Genomic DNA, 19,964 nt, shown 5'->3' on the forward strand with positions numbered 1-19,964 from the left:
ATAACAGAAGGAAACTTGCACACTATGCTTCTCCTATTTTTCTCAATTGGAAAGAAAAGGAAACAACAAGGTGCAGGAAAGAAGGTTACAGCAAACCTATAAAGTTCTGACATAAGTGAGAAGACATTCACAAAGCATTTGGGAAAGGATGTGCTCAGACATTAACAAAATTCTCATTTATTCTCAAGTACTTGTGCAGAGCTGATTTCAGAGTTTAGGAATGCACCAGAATCATGAAATAATGATCCCATCTTAGAGGGCTTAAAAAGCAAAACCTCAAGAAACATTACCATCTTTCAAAAGAGTTGTACAAAGTAATGAAAACCACGTAGCAGAGAAACTGTGATCAGAGAAAATAACATGAGAAAACACCCAAGTGCACAATACATAGTCAGAGGGTAAACAGTTTATCCTCTGGAACTGTTACTGTTATCGACACAGAGGAGACACTGTCCTAAAAGGTTAATTTCGTTAAAGAGAAATAAGAGCAACTTTTCAATGATGAAAGTCAGCCAAATTCCCTCTGCAGAAGGGAGGACAAGAAGATAAAATGTGGGGGAAAAGTTCTGTGGCAATAGCTGGTTATAATTAGTTGGTCTGCAAAAAGATCCAAGAAAAATGCCCTAATTTTAAACATGTTAGATATTGCACACTCAAAAAAGAAAAAAGAACATTTAGAAAACTATTTTAAATTTCTTTAATTGCTGAATGCCTCTTTGGCTAGTGTTTGGAGGATCGTTATTTAGTCCTACAACGGATGTATTTTTCACCCTCTCAGCTTTTTGTTTGCAAACCACCTAAGTCTTATTTCCTCTGTTGAAAATTGTTCTCTTTGACACATTACCAAAATGGACCCTATGCCGTAAACACACAGGACGATATTGGAAAGACTGAATATCTAAATGATTTGTGAAAGGTATTATTTTTTTCCTTCTGTTTTGAAATTACTTCTAACAGTTTCTAAAGACATGGTCACAGCTGCCTGAAGCATGTCTTCTTCACTCATAGCATCACCTGTTGGGGATAAAACACATATTTCTTAGAAATTTCTAGAAAATTTCCAAAGTCATCAAAAGGTAAGCTCTTAGAAACTGTTTGACTACTATAGTTTCCTTTGTTGATTTTAAAAGTTTACATACAATAAAATCCACTCTTTTATAATTCTGTAAGTTTTGAAAAATACATAGAGTGGTATAACCATTATCACCACTCAGCTACAGAACCATCCCACTGACCAAAAATATTCCCTCGCCCTGCCCCTTTGTAGTCAATCCCCAAGCCCTAAGTCTAGGCAACCACTGATCAGTTCTCTGCCCTACAGTTCTGCCTTTTCCTGCATGTCAACACAAATGGAATCATCATTATGTATGTAGCCTTTCAGTATGGTATCTTTCACTTAAAAGCATTCAGCTAAGGGGAAGAAAATTTAACTTTGTGTCTATCGATGATGAATTAGTTTAAAAAAGTTTGTTTTGAGAAATAATTATTTACTCACAGGAAGGTGCAAAGATAGTTCAGAGAGGTCCTGTGTACACTCTGGCTAAATTTCACCTAATAATTCAATCTTACATAACTTCAGCTCAAACCTAAATCTGAATATTGGGACTTTGTCATGCATGTAGATTCGTGTAACCACTGCCACCGCAATCAAGACAGAGAACTGTTATGGCACCATCAAGATCTCCCTCCTGCCATCCCTTTTTAGTCACACCCACTTCCCTCCCCCCCCCACCTTCCCTAACTGCAGGCAACCACTAATTTGCTTTCTATCTCTATAAATGTCGTTTTTAGAATGTTACATACATAGAATCATACAGTATAAGATCTTTTGAGATTTTTTTTTGCACTCAGCATAATGCCCTTGAGATGCATCCAAGCTGTTGCATGTGTCCACAGTTGGTTTCTTTTTAATCCCGAGTGGTATCCATGGTATGGAGGTACCGCAGCGTGTTTAACCATTCACCTACTGTAGGACATTTGTTTTTTTCCAGTTTTTGATCATGACAAATAAAGCTGCTATGAACATTCACACACAGGTTTTTGCATGGATGCAAGTTTTCATTTCTCTGGTATTAAATGGGAATATAACTGCTGGTTGCATGGTCAATGTACGTTCAGTTTTTATAGAAATTACCAAATTATTTTCCAGAGTGGCTATACCAGTTCAAATGAAAGTTAGAAATCTTACCTCCCTTTACTTTCCCCTGTTTATAACTGCCTTAAGTATTTCCTATATTTTATGCTAAAAACCCAATCAATGTTACAATTCTTCCTTCAGTCGTCAAGTGTAATTTAGAAAACTGAAAGGGAAAGTCTATTGTGCTTACCCACATTTTTACTTTCTACTGTTCTTTTTTCCTTCTTGAAGTTTCAAAATTACTTTTTAACAGTTCTGTTTAGAGAACTTCCTTTAGCCATTATTTTCCCCTTCATTCCTGAAGAAAATTTTCATGAATTCTGGGTTGAGACTTCTCTTCTTTCAGCACTTGAAAAATGTGTGCCACTTCCTTCTGACCTCCACAATTTCAGATGAGAAATCTGATGTCATGCAAATTGCTGTAGGCAAGCTGTTTCTAGCTGATTTTAAGATTTTTTTTTTTTTTGTCTTCAGTTTTCAGAAGTTAGACTACGATGTGTTTTGGCATGGATTTCTTTGGGTTTATTCTGTTTGAGGTTCACTCGGCTTCTAGAATCCGTAGGTTGGTACCTTTTGCCAAATTTGGGGAATTTTCAGCTATTATTTCTTTAAATACTCTTTCAGCTATACCCTCTTTCTCACCTCCTTCTGGAACTCCCATGGCACAAATGTTAGACCTTCCCCAGAGGTCTCAGGCTCTGTTAATTTTTTCCAGTCTAATTCTCTTTGTTGCTCAGAATGGGTAGTATCTACTGTTCTGTCTTCGAGTTCACACTGATTCTTTTCTCTGTCCTTCCAACCACCTGTTGGGTCTGTCCACTGAGTTTCAGAGTTTCAGTTATTGTTATTTTTCAGTTCTAAAATTTCTATTTGGTTCTTCTTTATATCTTCTATCTCTTTCCTAAGGCTTTCTATTTTTTTCATTTGTTTCAAGCATGTTCATTACTGCTCATTGTAGCATTTTATGATGGTTGCTAATTTAAAATCCTTGCCAGATAATTCTAACATCAGTGTCATTTTGGTGATGGTGTCTACTGATTGTCTTTTCTCATTCAAGTTGATATTTTCCAGGCTCTTGATATGACAAGTGATTTTTAAGTGAATCCTGAATATTTTGGGTATTACCTTATGTGAATCTTATTTTTTTTAATAAATAAATAAATTCATTTATTTATTTATTTTTGGCTGCGTTGGGTCTTCGTTGCTGCACGCAGGCTTTCTCTAGTTGTGGCGAGTGGGGGCTACTCTTTGTTGTGGTGCGTGGGCTTCTCATCGTGGTGGCTTCTCTTATGGTGGAGCATGGGCTCTAGGCGCGTGGGCTTCAGTAGTTGTGGCACACGGGATTGGCAGTTGTGGCTCGCGGGCTCTAGAATGCAAGCTCAGTAGTTGTGGCGCACGGGCTTAGTTGCTCCGAGGCATGTGGGATCTTCCCGGACCACAGCTCGAACCCATGTCCCCTGCATTGGCAGGCGGATTCCTAACCACTGCGCCTCCAGGCAAGTCCCGTGAATCTTATTTAAATCTCCTCTTTCAGCAGGGCTCCTCTGACACAAGCACCAGTGGCAGAAAAGGGGTGCTGCCCCGCTGCTTCCAGATGGGGAGAGGGTGTGTGTGACCACTACTGTTGAACATCCGTGGGAGTTCCGGCTTCCCACTGATACCTGCCTGATTGGGCGGGGTAGGAATGCCTCGTTACTGCTTCTCACTGGCACTGTGGGGGTGGTCTCCTCATTACTGCCTCGAATCAGTGCCGGCCTGATTCTCCACTACACCTCTTCTGACATCACCCAGGCGACAAGCCAGAAGGATGCCTCTTTATTGCTGGGTGGAAGTCCAGGCCCCCTAAGACCACTGACACCGTGGCAAAGGGGGCATCATTGTTTCCTGGAGGAAAAGAAAATCCCAGCTCTCCACTTGGCTTTTTCTGACACCACTCTGGCCCGGAGAGGCGGGAGATGTGCCTCATTACGTTACTTGGCCTTTGCCAATGGGGTAGGGTAGCAATAGGACCAGTTTATTTACCTAGTCCAGGCTGGCTGGACTAGAGTGTTTATTATCTAAAAGTTTTTGTCTTGCCAAGTAGTCCCTTTTGGCTCCATAGAGCAGGCTTTTCTCGGGGCAAAAAGAAAATCCAGAATACTGACCACTATGTCTTCCTCTGGTCCTGAGCTGCTCAGCCAGTCTGGCTTCTACCTTTCAGATTCTTCTTATATTTGTTTTGTACAAATGTCCGGGGTTGTTAGCTATACTTAGCAGAATGATTAGGAAAAAGTACCGATTCATTCCTTTTTATTGCTAATAGTAGTCCACTGTTTGGATGTAGCACAGTTTCTGTGGTATGTACCAGCTGAAGGACAACATGTAAGCAGTTTCCAGTTTGGGGCTATTACGAACAAAGCTGCTGTAAGGATTCATATACAAGATTTTGTGTGAACTTAAATTTTCTTTTCTCTTGGTTATATACCTAGGAGTGCGACTACTGGATCACATGGTTAAGTGTAAGTTTCTTAAGTTTTTAAGAAAATACTAAACCGTTTTCCAAAATTGCTGTACCATTTTACGTTCCTACTAACAATGTATGAGTCCCAGTTGCTCTGATTCTTGCTGCATTTGGTATTGTTAATTTAATTTTTTATTAAGCCATTCTTGTAGGTGTGTAATGGTGTCTCATTGTGGGTTTAATTTGCATTTCCCTAATGACTAGCGATGTTGAGCATGTTTTCATGTGCTATTTGTCATCCATATATTCGGTGAAGTGTCTGTTCAAATCCTTCACTCATCTTTTTGAATTGTTTTCTTATTTTAGTTTTGAGAGTTCTTTACATATTCTACTTAAAAGTTCTTCGTCATGTACAGTTTCCTTCTCACTCGATTTCTACTACCAATAATTGGCCAAAGTTTAAGACCTATTATTAAACCAAGGCCTGAGGAGTAACTCTAGATTTCTTTGTTGTAATCTGGACTACACTCAGGTGTTTTTAGTTTTCCCAGTGGTAAAATGAACTTATTTTCCACCTACTAATATTCATTATCTCTGAGAAACTTTTGGAGAATGTACGAATTACTGTGAAGTTGCAAGTGGTGTTTACAATTTTAAAGCAAAGCATTGCTTAAGTGCTTCAAGGGCACTTAAGGATACACTAAGGAGTTAGCCTGCTCCTTAAGCCAAGAAAGTTTGGTAGATTACAAATTCCTTCAAGAGTTTCAATATAATGAAAGCAAGGAGGAAAAAAAAAGCCTATAAAGCCAAAAATCACATGGAGTCTGGGTGTCAAACAGAGCGTGCAGGTAACAAATGGGATATACAATCAGAGAGGCGTACCTAGATCACTGTCAAGTGCTTCTGAACTTGTGTTCGGCTTTTCACATGGATGTCCTGGTGGATCTTGCTGCTGCTGCTGCTGCTGCTGCTGCTGCTCCTGCTGCTCTTGCTGCCTGAAATATTCAAGAGTAAATGTGTATTTAAAAAACAAAACCTAAGAATAAATATGCCATGAGAAAAAATATTCACGTGGAAAATAAACAGTTCCACACAACAGAAGAGTCACTGGCATGAACACCACAAAAGAAGGCAAGAGCAAGCAGCTGATAGAAAACAAACCTATGGTTACAAAAGGGGAAGGGGGGGAATAAATTAGGAGTTTGGGATTCATAGATACACACTACTATATATCAAATACATAAACAAGGTCCTACTAGATAGCACAGGGAACTATATTCAATATCTTGTAATAACCTCTAATGGAAAAGAATCTGAAAAAGAATATATATATGTAAAACTCAATCACTTTGCTGTACATTTGAAATTAATACATTATAAATCAACTATACTTCAATTAAAAAAAAAAGAGCAATCAGTCTCATATAAATTACTGAAAAGCATCACGGTGCTGATCCTAGAAAACTTAGAAAATTCGAATTTATCAGGCAAATTAATGGGTAGGTATTTTCACCACAAAAATAACACATTGTACAAAAGGAGTCACTGGTAGCTTTTTTTTTTTTTTTTGAGGTACGCGGGCCTCTCACTGTTGTGGCCTCTCCCGTTGCGGAGCACAGGCTCCGGACGCGCAGGCTCAGCGGCCATGGCTCACGGGCCCAGCCGCTCCGCGGCATGTGGGATCTTCCCGGACCGGGGCACGAACCCATGTCCCCTGCATCAGCAGGCGGACTCTCAACCACTGCACCACCAGGGAAGCCCACTGGTAGCTATTTTTATGCAAATGTATTGGTTTACAGATCCTTAATATTGTTGGAAGTCACTGAAAATAAGCACCTTTGAGAAGATAAAGCATCTCAAATTACCATGCGAGTTAACTTGATCTTTCCATGGCTGGCTCCTTCTTACCATCAGATCTGGGCTTCAGTATCTTCTCAGAGATCCCTCTCCTGACCACCCCACTTAAAGCAGCCACCTGGGGTCCTCACACGCTCATCACTCCATTTTAATTTTCAGCATAAACTTATCACCATCTGATATTCTTCTGCCTGTCTCCCTCTTTACAGTGTCAACTAACAAGAGCACAAAGCTTATCCTGTTTGTTTCCCCAGTGCCTAAAATCGTGCCTGTCACCAAATACTTGATGAATGAAAGAAAACAACTATTTAACCTGCATTATCAAATTTCAGTAATACCTGTTGCATTAAAATAAGTTCTCCCTGTTTTTTTTTAAAAGGAAAATCAATGTCATAATCCAAATATTAAAACATTTAAATATGACAGTTATGATATAAACATGTAGGAGAATGTCCTTGTACTTAGAAAACAGACACTGAAGTATTGAGAGATGTAACGGGAAACTGTGTTTGCAAGTTATTTTCAAGTGGTTCAGAAATATCAACAATTAGGGAATCTGGGTGGAGGGTATAAGGAGCTCTGTGAACTATTTCTGCTTTGACGTAAATTTTAAATTATTTCAAATATGTACATATGTATATGCTAAAAATTTAAAAACCAAAACGTATAAACATCTGACAATCTAAGCAAGAAGCTATAGCTTTCAAAAAATGCATAAAAGGATTTTTAAAGGAAGCAGACTTTTAAAATGACCAGTAACACTATGAAAAGAATAGCATATTTTTTTCTAGGGTCCCTCTTAATCCTGTGTTTTAAATATAAGCAACAAAGCAAATTCAGCCAGTAGGACTTTCAGTTTCTCCCTGTTGGCCTTTGAGCCAGACACTGACGTGTGCATGGGTTTATGACTTTGGTGAGCATGGCTAATGAGGGACACATAGGCACTGGGATCCCCCTAGCATACCCTGATTCTGGAACATGGCACAAGAAAGACAGGCTGTGAGGAGAGGAATTCCTGGCGCATCCTCTCCATGCCCTCCTTCCCCTCCATTCAAGAAAGTATGTCAGAATGCAAGCGAGTGACTGGTGAGACAAAGTCTTTAGAGGGATAACCTTTATTCTACTTTGAAGTGAGAAGTAAATCAACTGCCAACCTTGAAACAATTCTGATGCCTTTTGTATGTGATGACACTGTAAGATGGAACATGTTCAAGTAGCAAATCAGCATCCATTCTCACTGTGCCTTTGGTATGACAGAGGCTGGGAAACTGAAAACTACATGTCTTAGATTGCTTTATAGCTAGGATTCTGGTTACCAATTAAACACTTGCATGAGATTTACAAGGCCGATGAGGCACAGCCATCTTCCTGCCGCTTTTGTTGTTCTCTGCTGGCAAGTAAAGCCATGGAGATGCCAGTTCCAGAATTCTGCTTCCTGGCAGTTTCAGTGGGGGCCAGACTTCAGGTTCAGGTTCACCTCTAGGCAACTGTGGTGGCAGCTTCTTGATGCTAGGATCACAGCTAAAGCAGTGTGTTCTTAAACTTGATATCCTGATTCCCCATCATCCAACTGGGGCAGTGTTGCAGCTCTTCCAACAATTTGGTCTGTGGTACTCTGGAGGTCTGGCCTATAGCGTGCCCCTCCAGCTCTTCCCAAGATTGTGTAAGTCCTTAATTTATGTATTAAATTCTTTTCTGTTTAAAACATCTCTAAGTTGTTTCTGTTTCTTAAACTGAACGCTGATAAACTATGCCACGCCACTGAAGTGGTAGCTCAAATATTAGGCAATCAAAAAAATCATAGCAATCCATGGCTATGAAAACATTTGTTTCCCTCCTTGTTGGGAAACACTTTTTTAGTGACAGAAAGAAAGAATCTGAATCATTTCAGAGCTACACCTGGAGAAGGCATTAATAGCACTGACATATACCTGTAGGCTACTTCACAGTTTACAGAACAGTTTTACACACTGCCTCATCTGATGCACATAACATGTGAGTTAAGGTTTTACAATGACATAGCTGACACAGCAGAGTTTTGCTCAGGGTTTTATGATAGGTACCATGGATTTGGAGATTACCACTGGAAAAAATATCATGGCTACGAAAACATCAGTTAACAACTCTTACTCATAAACTATGAATTTGTAACAGGTAGACTTTCAACAGCATTTTCATGCTTAATGCATGAACACTGTGGCTACTATATTAAGTGTGAAGCTTCAAACACTCTACAGGAAAAAAAAAAAAAACTATAAATTTCAATGAAAAACAAATTAGCACCAGGGTCAGTTTGGAAAGGATCAGAGGGAAGAAGTGGCTCCATAACCTTAGAGCCAAGTTCTCCAAAATAGAAGCTATTGAGACAAGGACCCATATAGGTTTAGTAATCAGGAATTCTACTGAAAGGCAAAAATTAGTTTCTCAGCTCCTTCACTAATGAGTCCTACAAGATTCTGAATGCTAGCCAAAGTTAAAAAGGAACCGCAAGAAGTTAGCTCTTAAGTCTTCTCAGCAACAAGTAACTGTGTAAAATATTCTCTAGTTCTACTCAAGTTCTCACCAGTATTTTCAAGGCCAAACCAGGAGGCAGAGGATAGTAAGCCGAAGCTGGAAACCATCACAGTACTTTCCTACACAATCAACTACCCCCAGTCAGAAAGGAGACTCAAACATTTAAAAAAGGGTGCAACGTTGAATAAAACACCTGCATTAGTTATAGCTGGCATTGCGCGCTTGTTATAACTTACTTAGTCATTATGGAATGTTACTGCATTATCCTTTGTATTCTAAAATGTTTAACTCATTGGAAATTCTACGTTTTTTTTTTTTTTTTTTTTTTTTTGCGGTACGCGGGCCTCTCACTGCTGCGGCCTCTCCTGTTGCGGAGCACAGCCTCCGGACACGCAGGCTCAGCGGCCATGGCTCACGGGCCCAGCCGCTCCATGGCATGTGGGATCTTCCCGAACTGGGGCACGAACCCGTGTCCCCTGCATCGGCAGGCGGACTCTCAACCACTGCACCACCAAGGAAGCCCAGAAATTTTACATTTTTAATCCAAAAAAATCTAAAAAACTTTTTTTTTTAAAAAGAGGGATTTGTTTTTATATTTTAAAGACATTTTCTCTTTCTTACACGTACTTGTGAATTTTCTAGTTTCTCTATAAAGTATGTCTGTTTGGACCATTTTATACTGGAAAAAACTGAAGTCTGAAGAAAAGCATGGCAGAAGTATCATTTGGAAACTGTTCTGGAGAGCAGTTTAGGAATCTGTAGCAAGGCCTTAAAAATGTTCATGTCCTTCAACTTAGTAATCGGAAATTCTCAGAATAATTAGCAGAAATGAGGAGAGATTTGAGGCATAAAGTCAATACAAGGATTGTTCACTGCATTATTAATTATAATAGCAAAAATCAAAAGGTTCATAAATTGTGATACATAAATTCATTTTATGAAATATAACATAGCCTATTACAAAGAATATTTAGTATCATGGGAAAATGGGTATAACTGATATACAATATATGGGCGTTTGTGTGACTAGAAGCGTGTGACTGCCAAAACACTCACGTCAGTTATTAAAGGTAGGATTATGTTCTTTTTGATTTAGATATCTCTAAAAATAAATTTTCCAAAATATTATTTTTATCGAATTAAACATTTAAAGCTATTTTTAGCAATAACTAGATAGTTAATGATATTATAGAACTACCATTAATAATTATCGTGTGATAATTATTCCATTCTTGTATGACAAGAGCATTTGGCTATATTAAGAGAAAAACATATATTTTAGAGACACACACGGAAATTAATACAGATGCAGTATGATGATTTAGATTTGATACAAAATAATCCCACCCTGGGGGTGGGAGAGTAGAAAGCATGGGAGATGGGGTCATAAAAACCCCAAGATGGCCCATGTGCTGATATCTATTAAATCTGGGCAGCAGGTAAATAGGGGTTCCTTATGCTGGTTTCTCTACTTTTATATAAACTTGGAGTTTATCATAATTAAAAAATAAAAAAGGTTAATTTTAAAATTTAAAAGGGAGTGACAAGCACTAATAAGCACTATTTTGAAATTTTATACATAATTAAATCCATTAATCTATCACTGAATAAAGACTAGAAATATCTCACATTAAGAGGATGTCAGTTGATCAGAACTTTCCTTCATATACTTCTGAGCTGTGACTTAAAAAAAAAAAACAGAAAACAAAGTAAATATTATCTTCATTATACCATCAAATGTAAAATGCTCTAACATTTTAGATACTACTAAAGCACTACCAACTCTGATGTGCACGAGTCTTCTGAATTGCAGACATGTTGAAATGTGAAAAAATGTGCACCTTAGAATTGTTGAAATATAGTAAGTAATAGGCCAGACTCAGCCACTGGCCTTTGTTTTCTGACCTGGGATCAGAGCATCTGAATACCATTATAGATCTGTGATCTTAAGATGAAGTTATATCATTAAAAAAAGAAAAAAGGATGAAGATGTGAGTGACAGTTACTGGAAAGGATAATTTTATAGGTGAAATTTCTATTTTGAAAGCACTTACAAACCTGGGCACAAAGTTAGGTTTTAGGAGCTGATGATTCAGATTTATGGTTACCCTCATGTCCCTGGTGCTGATGGGCCTGCAGTACCCCCCTACTGTGGCAATGAGTGGAGCAATTAACCATCACCTCTATTTGGGGGTGTGTTCCCCTACCGCAAATGCTGTTTCTCCTATTAATTCACAGGAGAACCTTGCAAGGTTGGTCAGGTAGCCAAGAAGTACATTCAAAGGATCATTAGGCTTTGCTCTTGCCGTGACCCAATTCCATTTTCCTTTTGATGACGAATTTTACAGGGTTTCCTTCACCCTATTTCATGTAAATTTAATTAGTACTGGCAAAGTTTTCCCCTAAAACTATATTTGATTTCACAGTTTATTAGCTACAAATTTTTAAAAAATACATTCAAATGCTCATAGGGTCAGGCAGTAACCAGTATTTTAAAAAAGGAGAGAACCCTCAATAAAATAAATGGTTTAAGTCAAAGCTGTATGTTTACAAATAGACAAAACAGCCAAGGTAAATATTAAATATGCAATTTTAATATTGTACCAACTACTTTACTTTTCAAAGTAGGCTTCTCTTCTCTCCCGTAGCTCTTCTGAAGTAAGATGTGTACCTGACGTCTGTGGAATATCTTGACATATATTTCTGGAAGTACCTGAAAACAAAATAAAACAGAACAAAAAACTATTTTATTTACCAATTCAAGCAATAATATGTTTATAATTATGTGAAGGAACTTTTGAATAGTTTTCTTCTCAAAAATATTCTGTACCATTCTGTAAATGTAAGAAAGGCTCTGAAAGTCTCAGGAAGAATCTGAATAAGGCAGTTCAAATCTAACCTGTGTCCACTGCAGCCAAAGCTGTTACCCATCTGTGATGTAGTGGATGTGAGGAGGTAAGCCCAACGACCAACTTGGTAGGAGAAATAATTAACGCCACACTTGCGTGCTCTCTTATTAGAAATGAATCTGCACTTTCAAAGGCATAGAATTCCTAGAAGCAACCCAAAGTGGATGATCATAAAACAAACCCATTCTCTGTATCCCTCTATCCTCAAACATTTGGGTACTACAACTACTTAAGTATGTTTCCATGTTCTTACTTCATTATTGCACCAATCAGAGATTCTGCACAAACTGTGAAATAAAGTGGAAAGAAGAGTAAAGTACACAGAAATATCTAAAAGTATTAAAGCTGGTGTCTGTCCATTACTGAGCTAATCTAACAGGGCTCTACTAATCCAAAATGGGCCTGCACACCATATGGAGTACTCATGAGCCTCCTGGCACACCTGTGAATTCCTTATTTAGATATTTAAGGAATTCAATTGAAAAGTAATTTCATTAGAAAGTAGAAGGCAAATTCACGTTAATTAGACAAAAACAAAACTACCAAAAAAAAAAGAAAAGAAAACCCCTCACACTTTTAAGTAAGCCCCTTTGAGCAACATCCCAGACAACTCCCTCAGCTTGGATTCCCTGAGGGATGCATCTTTACTCTCAGCTGATGGGCTTATATCACTAAAAACCTGGGTTCACCAAAGTGGGCTTAAGCTGTAAGCTGCACAGCCACTAAGTGTTAGAGTTTTGTAAAATCAATTTACTTTCTCTGTCCAGGCCTTCCTTCATGTCCACTAGCATACATTTTTTAGAACAGCTGGTCTGGGTAAGGGCCCACTGACCTCACAATGATTAACCTCAGTTTGCTATTGTGTTAGCACAGTATTATAACCAAGTGGAATAACCAGAAATAAAAATAAAAATAGTCCTAATATAACACAAGCCATAAAAACTTGTTTTAAAAGAAATCTAAAAAACAATAACTGATTGTACATAGCTATTGCTTCTGCAGTGATTGTCCAAGAACTTCTACCAATAGTACACTAACTTCCAGAAGAACTAAGAATGATCTGAATCAATTCTTCAACAATGAATAAAGTATGTGTCGGAATGTCCATACCTTGCATGCTGAGCTGAATGGCCCTGCGGAGATCTGCTTCTTCATCTTCCAAGTCAATTTCTTGGCGACTTAGTGCCAGAGCCCTCTGCAAATCCTCCTCATCTTCGTCTAACATTCCTGATCCATCATTTGCTTCTAAGACGTGTTCTAGATCTGTTTTCTGGACTCTAAAGAATAAAAGCACTAAAAATAACTGCAGACCACTCTTCTATTTTAGATATAACACAGAGACATTTATAAACCAAAGATTTTTATGCAAGTCAAAACTTACATTTTCTGGCAGACAAGGTCTAATAATATAAAGGTTTTATTGCGATGTGAATCTAAGTTAGTATATTTAAATAATTCAGAGTTTCCACGGTTAAACCAATAAACTTCACTAAAACATAAAGGTCTAAAAAAAATCACCAATAATAAAAGGACCACATCTTCAGTGTAAGCATGAAAATTTAGTTTTTGTAATGAAATACTATCATATATTCCATACTGCAAGCTCAATTTTACCTCTGTTCTTTGAGTTGTGCTAATTCTTCTCCAATAAGTTTTGGTCGATGCATCTGTTGGACCCTGATCATCTGTAGGAGTTGGTCAGCTTCACAGTCTGGCAGATCACCCTTAACAACAAATATAGAATAACCTAAAAAAAAAAAAAAGGCAAAAATAAACTAAAACAGTTAGCAAGTGATTCAAAATTGATTAAAAATGACAGCAGATAGAGAGGCAGCACAGAACAGTGGAGTGATTAAAAATGACAGCAGATAGAGAGGCAGCACAGAACAGTGGAGTGAGGACAAAGACTGAGGAGTCAGGAGTAGCTGGGTTCAAATAATGATTCTTACGCTTACTAGTGGGGTGATCTAGGACAAATTACTTAGTCTCCGAACCTTGCTTTCTTCACCTGTAAAATGGGAAGAGCCATCTCACAGAGTGACTATGAGAAGTCATCGAATCTGTAAAGGGATCTACTAAAACAGTGCCTGACCAAGTAGGTTACACTAAATGATAACAGAGAGGCAAGGAAAGGAATATGCAAGAGCAAGGAATCTGGAATCAGATGACCGGGGTTTTAATCCCCTATCTCTTCTACTTCCTAGCTTCCTGGCCTCTGGTAAACCCCTTTACCCATCTATGTCTTGGTTTCTTCAACTGCTACATAGATTATATTGTACCTTCCTCAGAGGGCTATTTGAGGACACAATCAGAGGATGTGTGTAATAATGTGTAATATGGGTAAAATGAGTCATCTGTGGAAATAGCTGCCCCTGACCCTGACACTGACACATACACATCCCTCCAAACTGAAAACAGAAGCTGGAAAGCCAATATCACAAATCTAGTCAAGGTGTTGAAGATGCAGTTCAGGTTTTGAAAGAATTACACTGGCCCAGTGTAATTTTTTATAAATACGATTCTAGAAAGCCAGGGTTTTCCCAGCTGGATACACCACACAATAGCTAAATAAGGGTGGGCTACACCTAAGTCATTCTAACAATTTACGTTTTTCTTCATTTCTTAGTTTTGGCTGCACCACGTGGCATGTGGGATCTTAGTTCCCCGACCAGGGATCGAACCCGTGCCCCTGCATTGCAAGTGTAGAGTCCTAACCACTGGACCTCCAGGGAAGTCCCTCAATTTACATTTTTCTACCATAAATTTTCTTCAACTTTGGTGCTTGTTATGGATATTCTTTGTGAGCATTAACAGATAATGAAACAAATGAACAAAGATGAAAAGGACTGTTAATGGAAAAACTCAAAAGAGTAAATCATAATACACTTAACATTTGTTTTTCACAAGGACAAGTGTGCTCAGAGTTCAGACGGTTAACATGTTTTACGCCAATAAAATTGTTTCTAGATTCTAAAATAAACTATGTCAGCTCGTGATGCTATTCCATGAAGAGCATCAGGAAGGGCAGAAACTGCCTTCTGGAGGTGGCACTGTAAGGGTCTTGGGTTTCATTCAAGATTAGATTTCATTCTAAGTGTGCTAGGAAGCCACTGAAGGGTTGACGAATGAAGGTGTCATAACGTGCATTACATTTTAAAAAGAGCACTCTAGGCTGCTTTATCAACAAAATATATAGGAACCAGCGTGCAAGAAGAGTGGGTCTTACTAAAATGGAAAACCTGAGGGATAGCATATATGGGGAGAAAAAAAAATATGTCTTTTGTAGACGTGTTCAGTTTAAAATGCTTTCTGGACTTCTGAGTGGAGATGTCAAAGCTAGGAGTTTGGTGTTCAGTGTAGATGTCTAGGCAAAGGATAAAAGTCTAAGGAATTATTGGCAGATAGACTTTATTTAGAGATGATATTTAAAATAATGGGAGAGCAGTCAAGAAGTTGTCCAAGGACTGAACTCTGGGTCACTTCATTAGTTAGAGATTGAAAAAAGTAAGATCCATAAAAGGAATCTGAAAGAAGCAGCCAATGATAGCAGGTAAACCTCCATAGAGGCCTGGAAGCCTTGTGTAGACAGTATTTCAAGAAGGGAGGATATAGCTAGGAACAAAGGTTTTAGGCATAAAAGAAAAGGGATACAAGTATATAAAATGAAAGAAGTTACAACACTATGATCCTACATGTAAACTGGAGAGAGGTACATGACAACGAACCTGGTAGCAATAAGCATGCCAGTGCCCAGACTGTGATCTCTAACCACCATTACTAGAAGGGCAGGAAATATACAAGATAAGACTGAAAATTCTTATTATATGAGAAAAAAGGGCTTCAAAAGGCTACAGTGGTCATTTCAGAAGCTTGGGAGTCAAGTTCAAAAGGTTCCCACTCATCCAAGATGGGACAATTTTGAGTATCAACATGAATAATAATTACAATGGGCTAAACCATATGAACTATGGTTTTAATGGATTTGTTTACACTGACACTTCAGAAACAAACCAATTACCTTTGGAGGAAGGATACTATGAAACCGACTCATTTAAAATACTGATAAAAGAAATATTTATCCTGCTTTTTCTTTTTTTTTTTTTTTTTTTTGTTTTGCGGTAGGCGGGCCTCTCACTGCTGTGGCCTCTCCCCTTGCGGAGCACAGGCTCCGGAGCACAGGCTCAGTGGCCATGGCTCACGGGCCCAGCCGCTCCGCGGCATGTGGGATCTTCCCAGACCGGGGCACGAACCCGTGTCCCCTGCATCGGCAGGCGGACTCTCAACCACTGCGCCACCAGGGAAGCCCTCCTGCTTTTTCTATATGAACTATACTTCAGGATAACCAAACAGTTGATGAGGGCAAGTTTATTTGTATAGAAGTCCTCCAACTAATAAATGAAGGAATGACAGGAATCTGATATCACCATTTTGCAGTCTTCAATGAAATAATGGACTAGGCATTGATCATCAATAGCTACCCAAATCACAAAAGGAAAAATAACTAGACACCACGATCTGTAAAGAGAATTCTGTCCTCCCAAAATCAACCTGAATCTGATCAAGCCTCTAGATATAAGGACCAGTCTATTGGGCATCCAGGGCTCAGAGGAAAAAAAGGATGCAACCGGCAAAATCTAGAATGTGGGAAAGAGAACAAAAGATCCATTTTCTTTAAAAGAATAAATCAAGGAAAAAATTTAAGAGGAGAAGAAACCTATAGATATATTTTAGAGACACAGCAATCCAATGGAATCAATTAACCTTATTTCAACCTGCTTCAACTGTAAAAAAAAAAAAAAACAAAAAAACAAAAAAACAAAAACCCCAGAACAATCAACCAAGGAGATTGGAGATTTGAACACTGGCTGGCTAGTTGATGTTATTAGTTGATGTTATTACAGAATTGTAATTAAATTTTTGTGTCATTATAGTATAGTATTTTGTGTCATTATAGTGACTATATATATTTTTAAAGAGTCCTTGTTTTTTAAAGATTTTAATTAAAAAGACACCTACAAAGAACATAGTAAGATAATTAGTTTTCTCAAAATAAACTGGAAAAGGAAGTGGGTAGGGTAAAGGTAAAACAAGACTGGCCATGAGATATTTGTTGAGGCTGGGAGAAGGGTACATGAGGATCCATCACATTATTTTCCATACTTTATACTTGTTTGGAATTCTTGGTAAGAAAGTTTTGTTTTGTTCTGTTTAAAGGAGGATATAATCAACTATACCCTCAAAAAAGGTGAGGTCAAAGGAAGACTGAGAATTGAATACTGGCAGCGGCAAACGTGGAGGTCACTGGTGACACTGAGAAGAGGGTTTTCAGTGACACATTGGTTATGACAGTGTAACTGGAATGAGTTCATGAATAGGAGACAACACCCTAGAGATGATTCTAAGGAGAAAATAAAAATGGGAGACAGCTGGAGTTTCCTGGTGTTAAAGATGCTTTTTCTTTTTACTCAATGGAGAGAAAAAGTGTATTTCTCTGCTGATAGAAATAATACAGTAAAGAGGGGGAAACTAATCACACAGGAGAGTGGAGTGACAAAAGCAGAAGCAAAGATCCTGAGTAGGTGGGAGGAGCTGGGATCTAGACCCAAAGTGGAGAGGTTGGTCTTGGTTAGGAACAGAGGACAATTCATCTAGTTTAATAGGCTCAAAGCACAGGTAGAGATAGAAACAAGGTGATAGATTGCTGGTACAAAAATGAGGACGTTCTCTTTTAGTTGCTCCTGTTTTCGTAGTAGAATATAAAGGAAGGCCATAAGCTAGGAGTCAGGAAGGGGGAGGGGAGTGGTTAGATGTTTGAAGGCAGAAGTTGTGAAATCATCACCTTGGACACTGGTAAGTGAACTAACCGAGAGAACATAGTAGGGATGTCAAGCAGCACTACAGGCTCATTTGAAATGTGTGATCATATAAAAATTAAAAAAAAATTGTGATTATAAATTTAAAGCAAAATAAGTCATATTTTATCTTTAGCCATGTTCAGCTGTTCTGATGGAGGATTGTACAAGCCCTAGATTGGGTTTTAACCAGGATTGGGATTTTGTCATAAAAGTGTGATGGAGGGAGAGAAGGACAAAGGAGTTGAGAAATGCAACAGAATTATTATAATGATGGATTACTGGACATGAGCAGGGTAATACAGGATTTAAGGATGTAAGGGGAATGTTTAGGTTTGTAGTAGGGTTTAAAGAATTGTTGGGGGGCTTCCCTGGTGGCGCAGTGGTGGAGGGTCCGCCTGCCGATGCAGGGGACACAGGTTCATGCCCCGGTCCAGAAAGATCCCACGTGCCACGGAGCGGCTGGGCCCGTGAGCCATGGCCGCTGAGCCTGCGCGTCCGGAGCCTGTGCTCCGAAACAGGAGAGGCCGCAACAGTGAGAGGCCCGCGTACCGCAGAAAAAAAAAAAAAAAAGAATTGTTGGAAATAAAAAAACTGAAAATATGGTATAAACATAGGAGGCAATAGTCAAAGAGTAGGATGCTTATAACTGGGATTTGAAGGTGGTACAGTTTTTAGTAATGGCAAGGCAAGAGTGAAGAAAATGATCTTTGAAAGTATGAAGAGGTTGAATTGGATTGATTTTTGATGTAGAAATCACCAAGAATGATGAAAGGAGTTGAAGTAGAGAGATGACAGTGAGTCAGATCCTAAAATCTTCAGTGGAAAAGCAGGAAGCTCAGACTGCAAAAGACTACAAAAGGGCATGGGGTAGAGTTTAACCTCGTGACATGCATGTATTTCAAAGTACGTGGAGTTTTTTTGGTTTTTTTTTTTTTGCGGTACGCGGGCCTCTCACTGTTGTGGCCTTTCCCGTTGCGGAGCACAGGCTCTGGACACGCAGGCTCAGCGGCCATGGCTCACGGGCCCAGCCACTCCGCGGCATGTGGGGTCTTCCCGGACCGGGGCACGAACCCGTGTCCCCTGCATCGGCAGGCGGACTCTCAACCACTGCGCCACCAGGGAAGCCCGAACCTGGAGTCTTTAGGGAAGAAGAGTGGCCGAGAAGGGGCAAAGAGGAGCAAGAAGAATACCTACACCTCCCCTTGGCTCTGTGGTATGTGGGGTACGGAAGACAAAAGAACCATTACTTTAGAAGGGCTACAAAGGAATCAGCATCCCCAGGGGAGGGCCAAGTGTCAGTAAGAATGCTAAATGAGCAGTTATCATCCAAATCGCAGCCTAAAGCTCACCACGTAAAACATAAGAATTAAATCCCTGCCACTGCCACAAAAACAATATTGTTACACTCACTTTTTTTAAAAACTTTTTTGTAAATTAATTAATTTATTTATTTTTGGCTGTGTTGGGTCTTCGTTGCTGTGTGTGGGCTTTCTTTAGTTGCGGTGAGCGGGGGCTACTCTTCATTGCGGTGCGCGGACTTCTCACTGCAGTGGCTTCTCTTGTTGCGGAGCACGGGCTCTAGGCACACAGGCTTCAGTAGTTGTGGCTCGCGGGCTCTAGAGCGCAGGCTCAGTAGTTGTGGCGCACGGGCTTAGCTGCTCCACGGCATGTGGGATCTTCCTGCACCAGGTCTCGAACCCGTGTCCCCTGCATTGGCAGGCAGATTCTTAACCACTGCACCACCAGGGAAGCCCCTTGTTACACTCACTTCTAAGGAGATAGTTTTATTTGGCTACTTCAAAAGGTAACATAAAATGTTCAATCTTTACTTACCTTCCTGTTGTAACTGAGCCAAGAAAAGTGCAAGGTATGTGTCTGATATTAATTCTGGACCCGTCAAGAGAGAATTCAAGTTGAACCACTGGAAAAAAAATTGTCAATTTTTAAGTTAGTGCACATTGTAAGTAATAAGGAAGTTTCACATGTTAAGGATAGATATAACCCATCTAAACTTAGTAAGACTGTCTAAACACTGAAAACATGTCAAATCAAGATTTTTTTAAAGTAATTAAATAATGTGATTCTAAAAAACTGAAATAGAATGTTGCAAATGTATCACTATTAAATGTTTTAAAAGTTTGCTTTAAGCCATAAGCTTTAAATCCCTCCTCCAAAAAAGAAAAGAAGCTGATAGCCAGTATTTTAAAGTATCTTTATTGATAGCGACAATTAAATCTTTTTTCAAAGGAACA

At 39.0% G+C, this 19,964-nt stretch overlaps 1 protein-coding gene across 6 annotated transcripts in view; it reads right to left on the reverse strand.

Annotated features, from left to right (window-relative positions):
• Positions 1–919: 919 nt before the first annotated feature.
• The window catches only part of ATXN3 (ataxin 3), a gene marked incomplete at both ends in the record, with an annotated part of 31,536 nt that continues 12,491 nt past the window's right edge, over positions 920–19,964 (reverse strand). For 5 of the 6 annotated variants that reach the window (XM_079699336.1, XM_079699335.1, XM_079699332.1 and 2 more), the window contains 6 exons: positions 920–1,014; positions 5,460–5,572; positions 11,565–11,661; positions 12,968–13,134; positions 13,472–13,604; positions 19,546–19,633. In XM_079699336.1, coding sequence (XP_079555462.1) covers positions 920–1,014; positions 5,460–5,572; positions 11,565–11,661; positions 12,968–13,134; positions 13,472–13,604; positions 19,546–19,633 — 693 coding nt within the window. The remainder of the gene's footprint in view (positions 1,015–5,459; positions 5,573–11,564; positions 11,662–12,967; positions 13,135–13,471; positions 13,605–19,545; positions 19,634–19,964) is intronic. The other variant, XM_079699333.1, reaches the window with a different exon arrangement.

This window comes from Hyperoodon ampullatus (assembly GCF_949752795.1).
Source record: "Hyperoodon ampullatus genome assembly, chromosome: 3".
Taxonomy (NCBI): Eukaryota; Metazoa; Chordata; class Mammalia; order Artiodactyla; family Ziphiidae; genus Hyperoodon; species Hyperoodon ampullatus.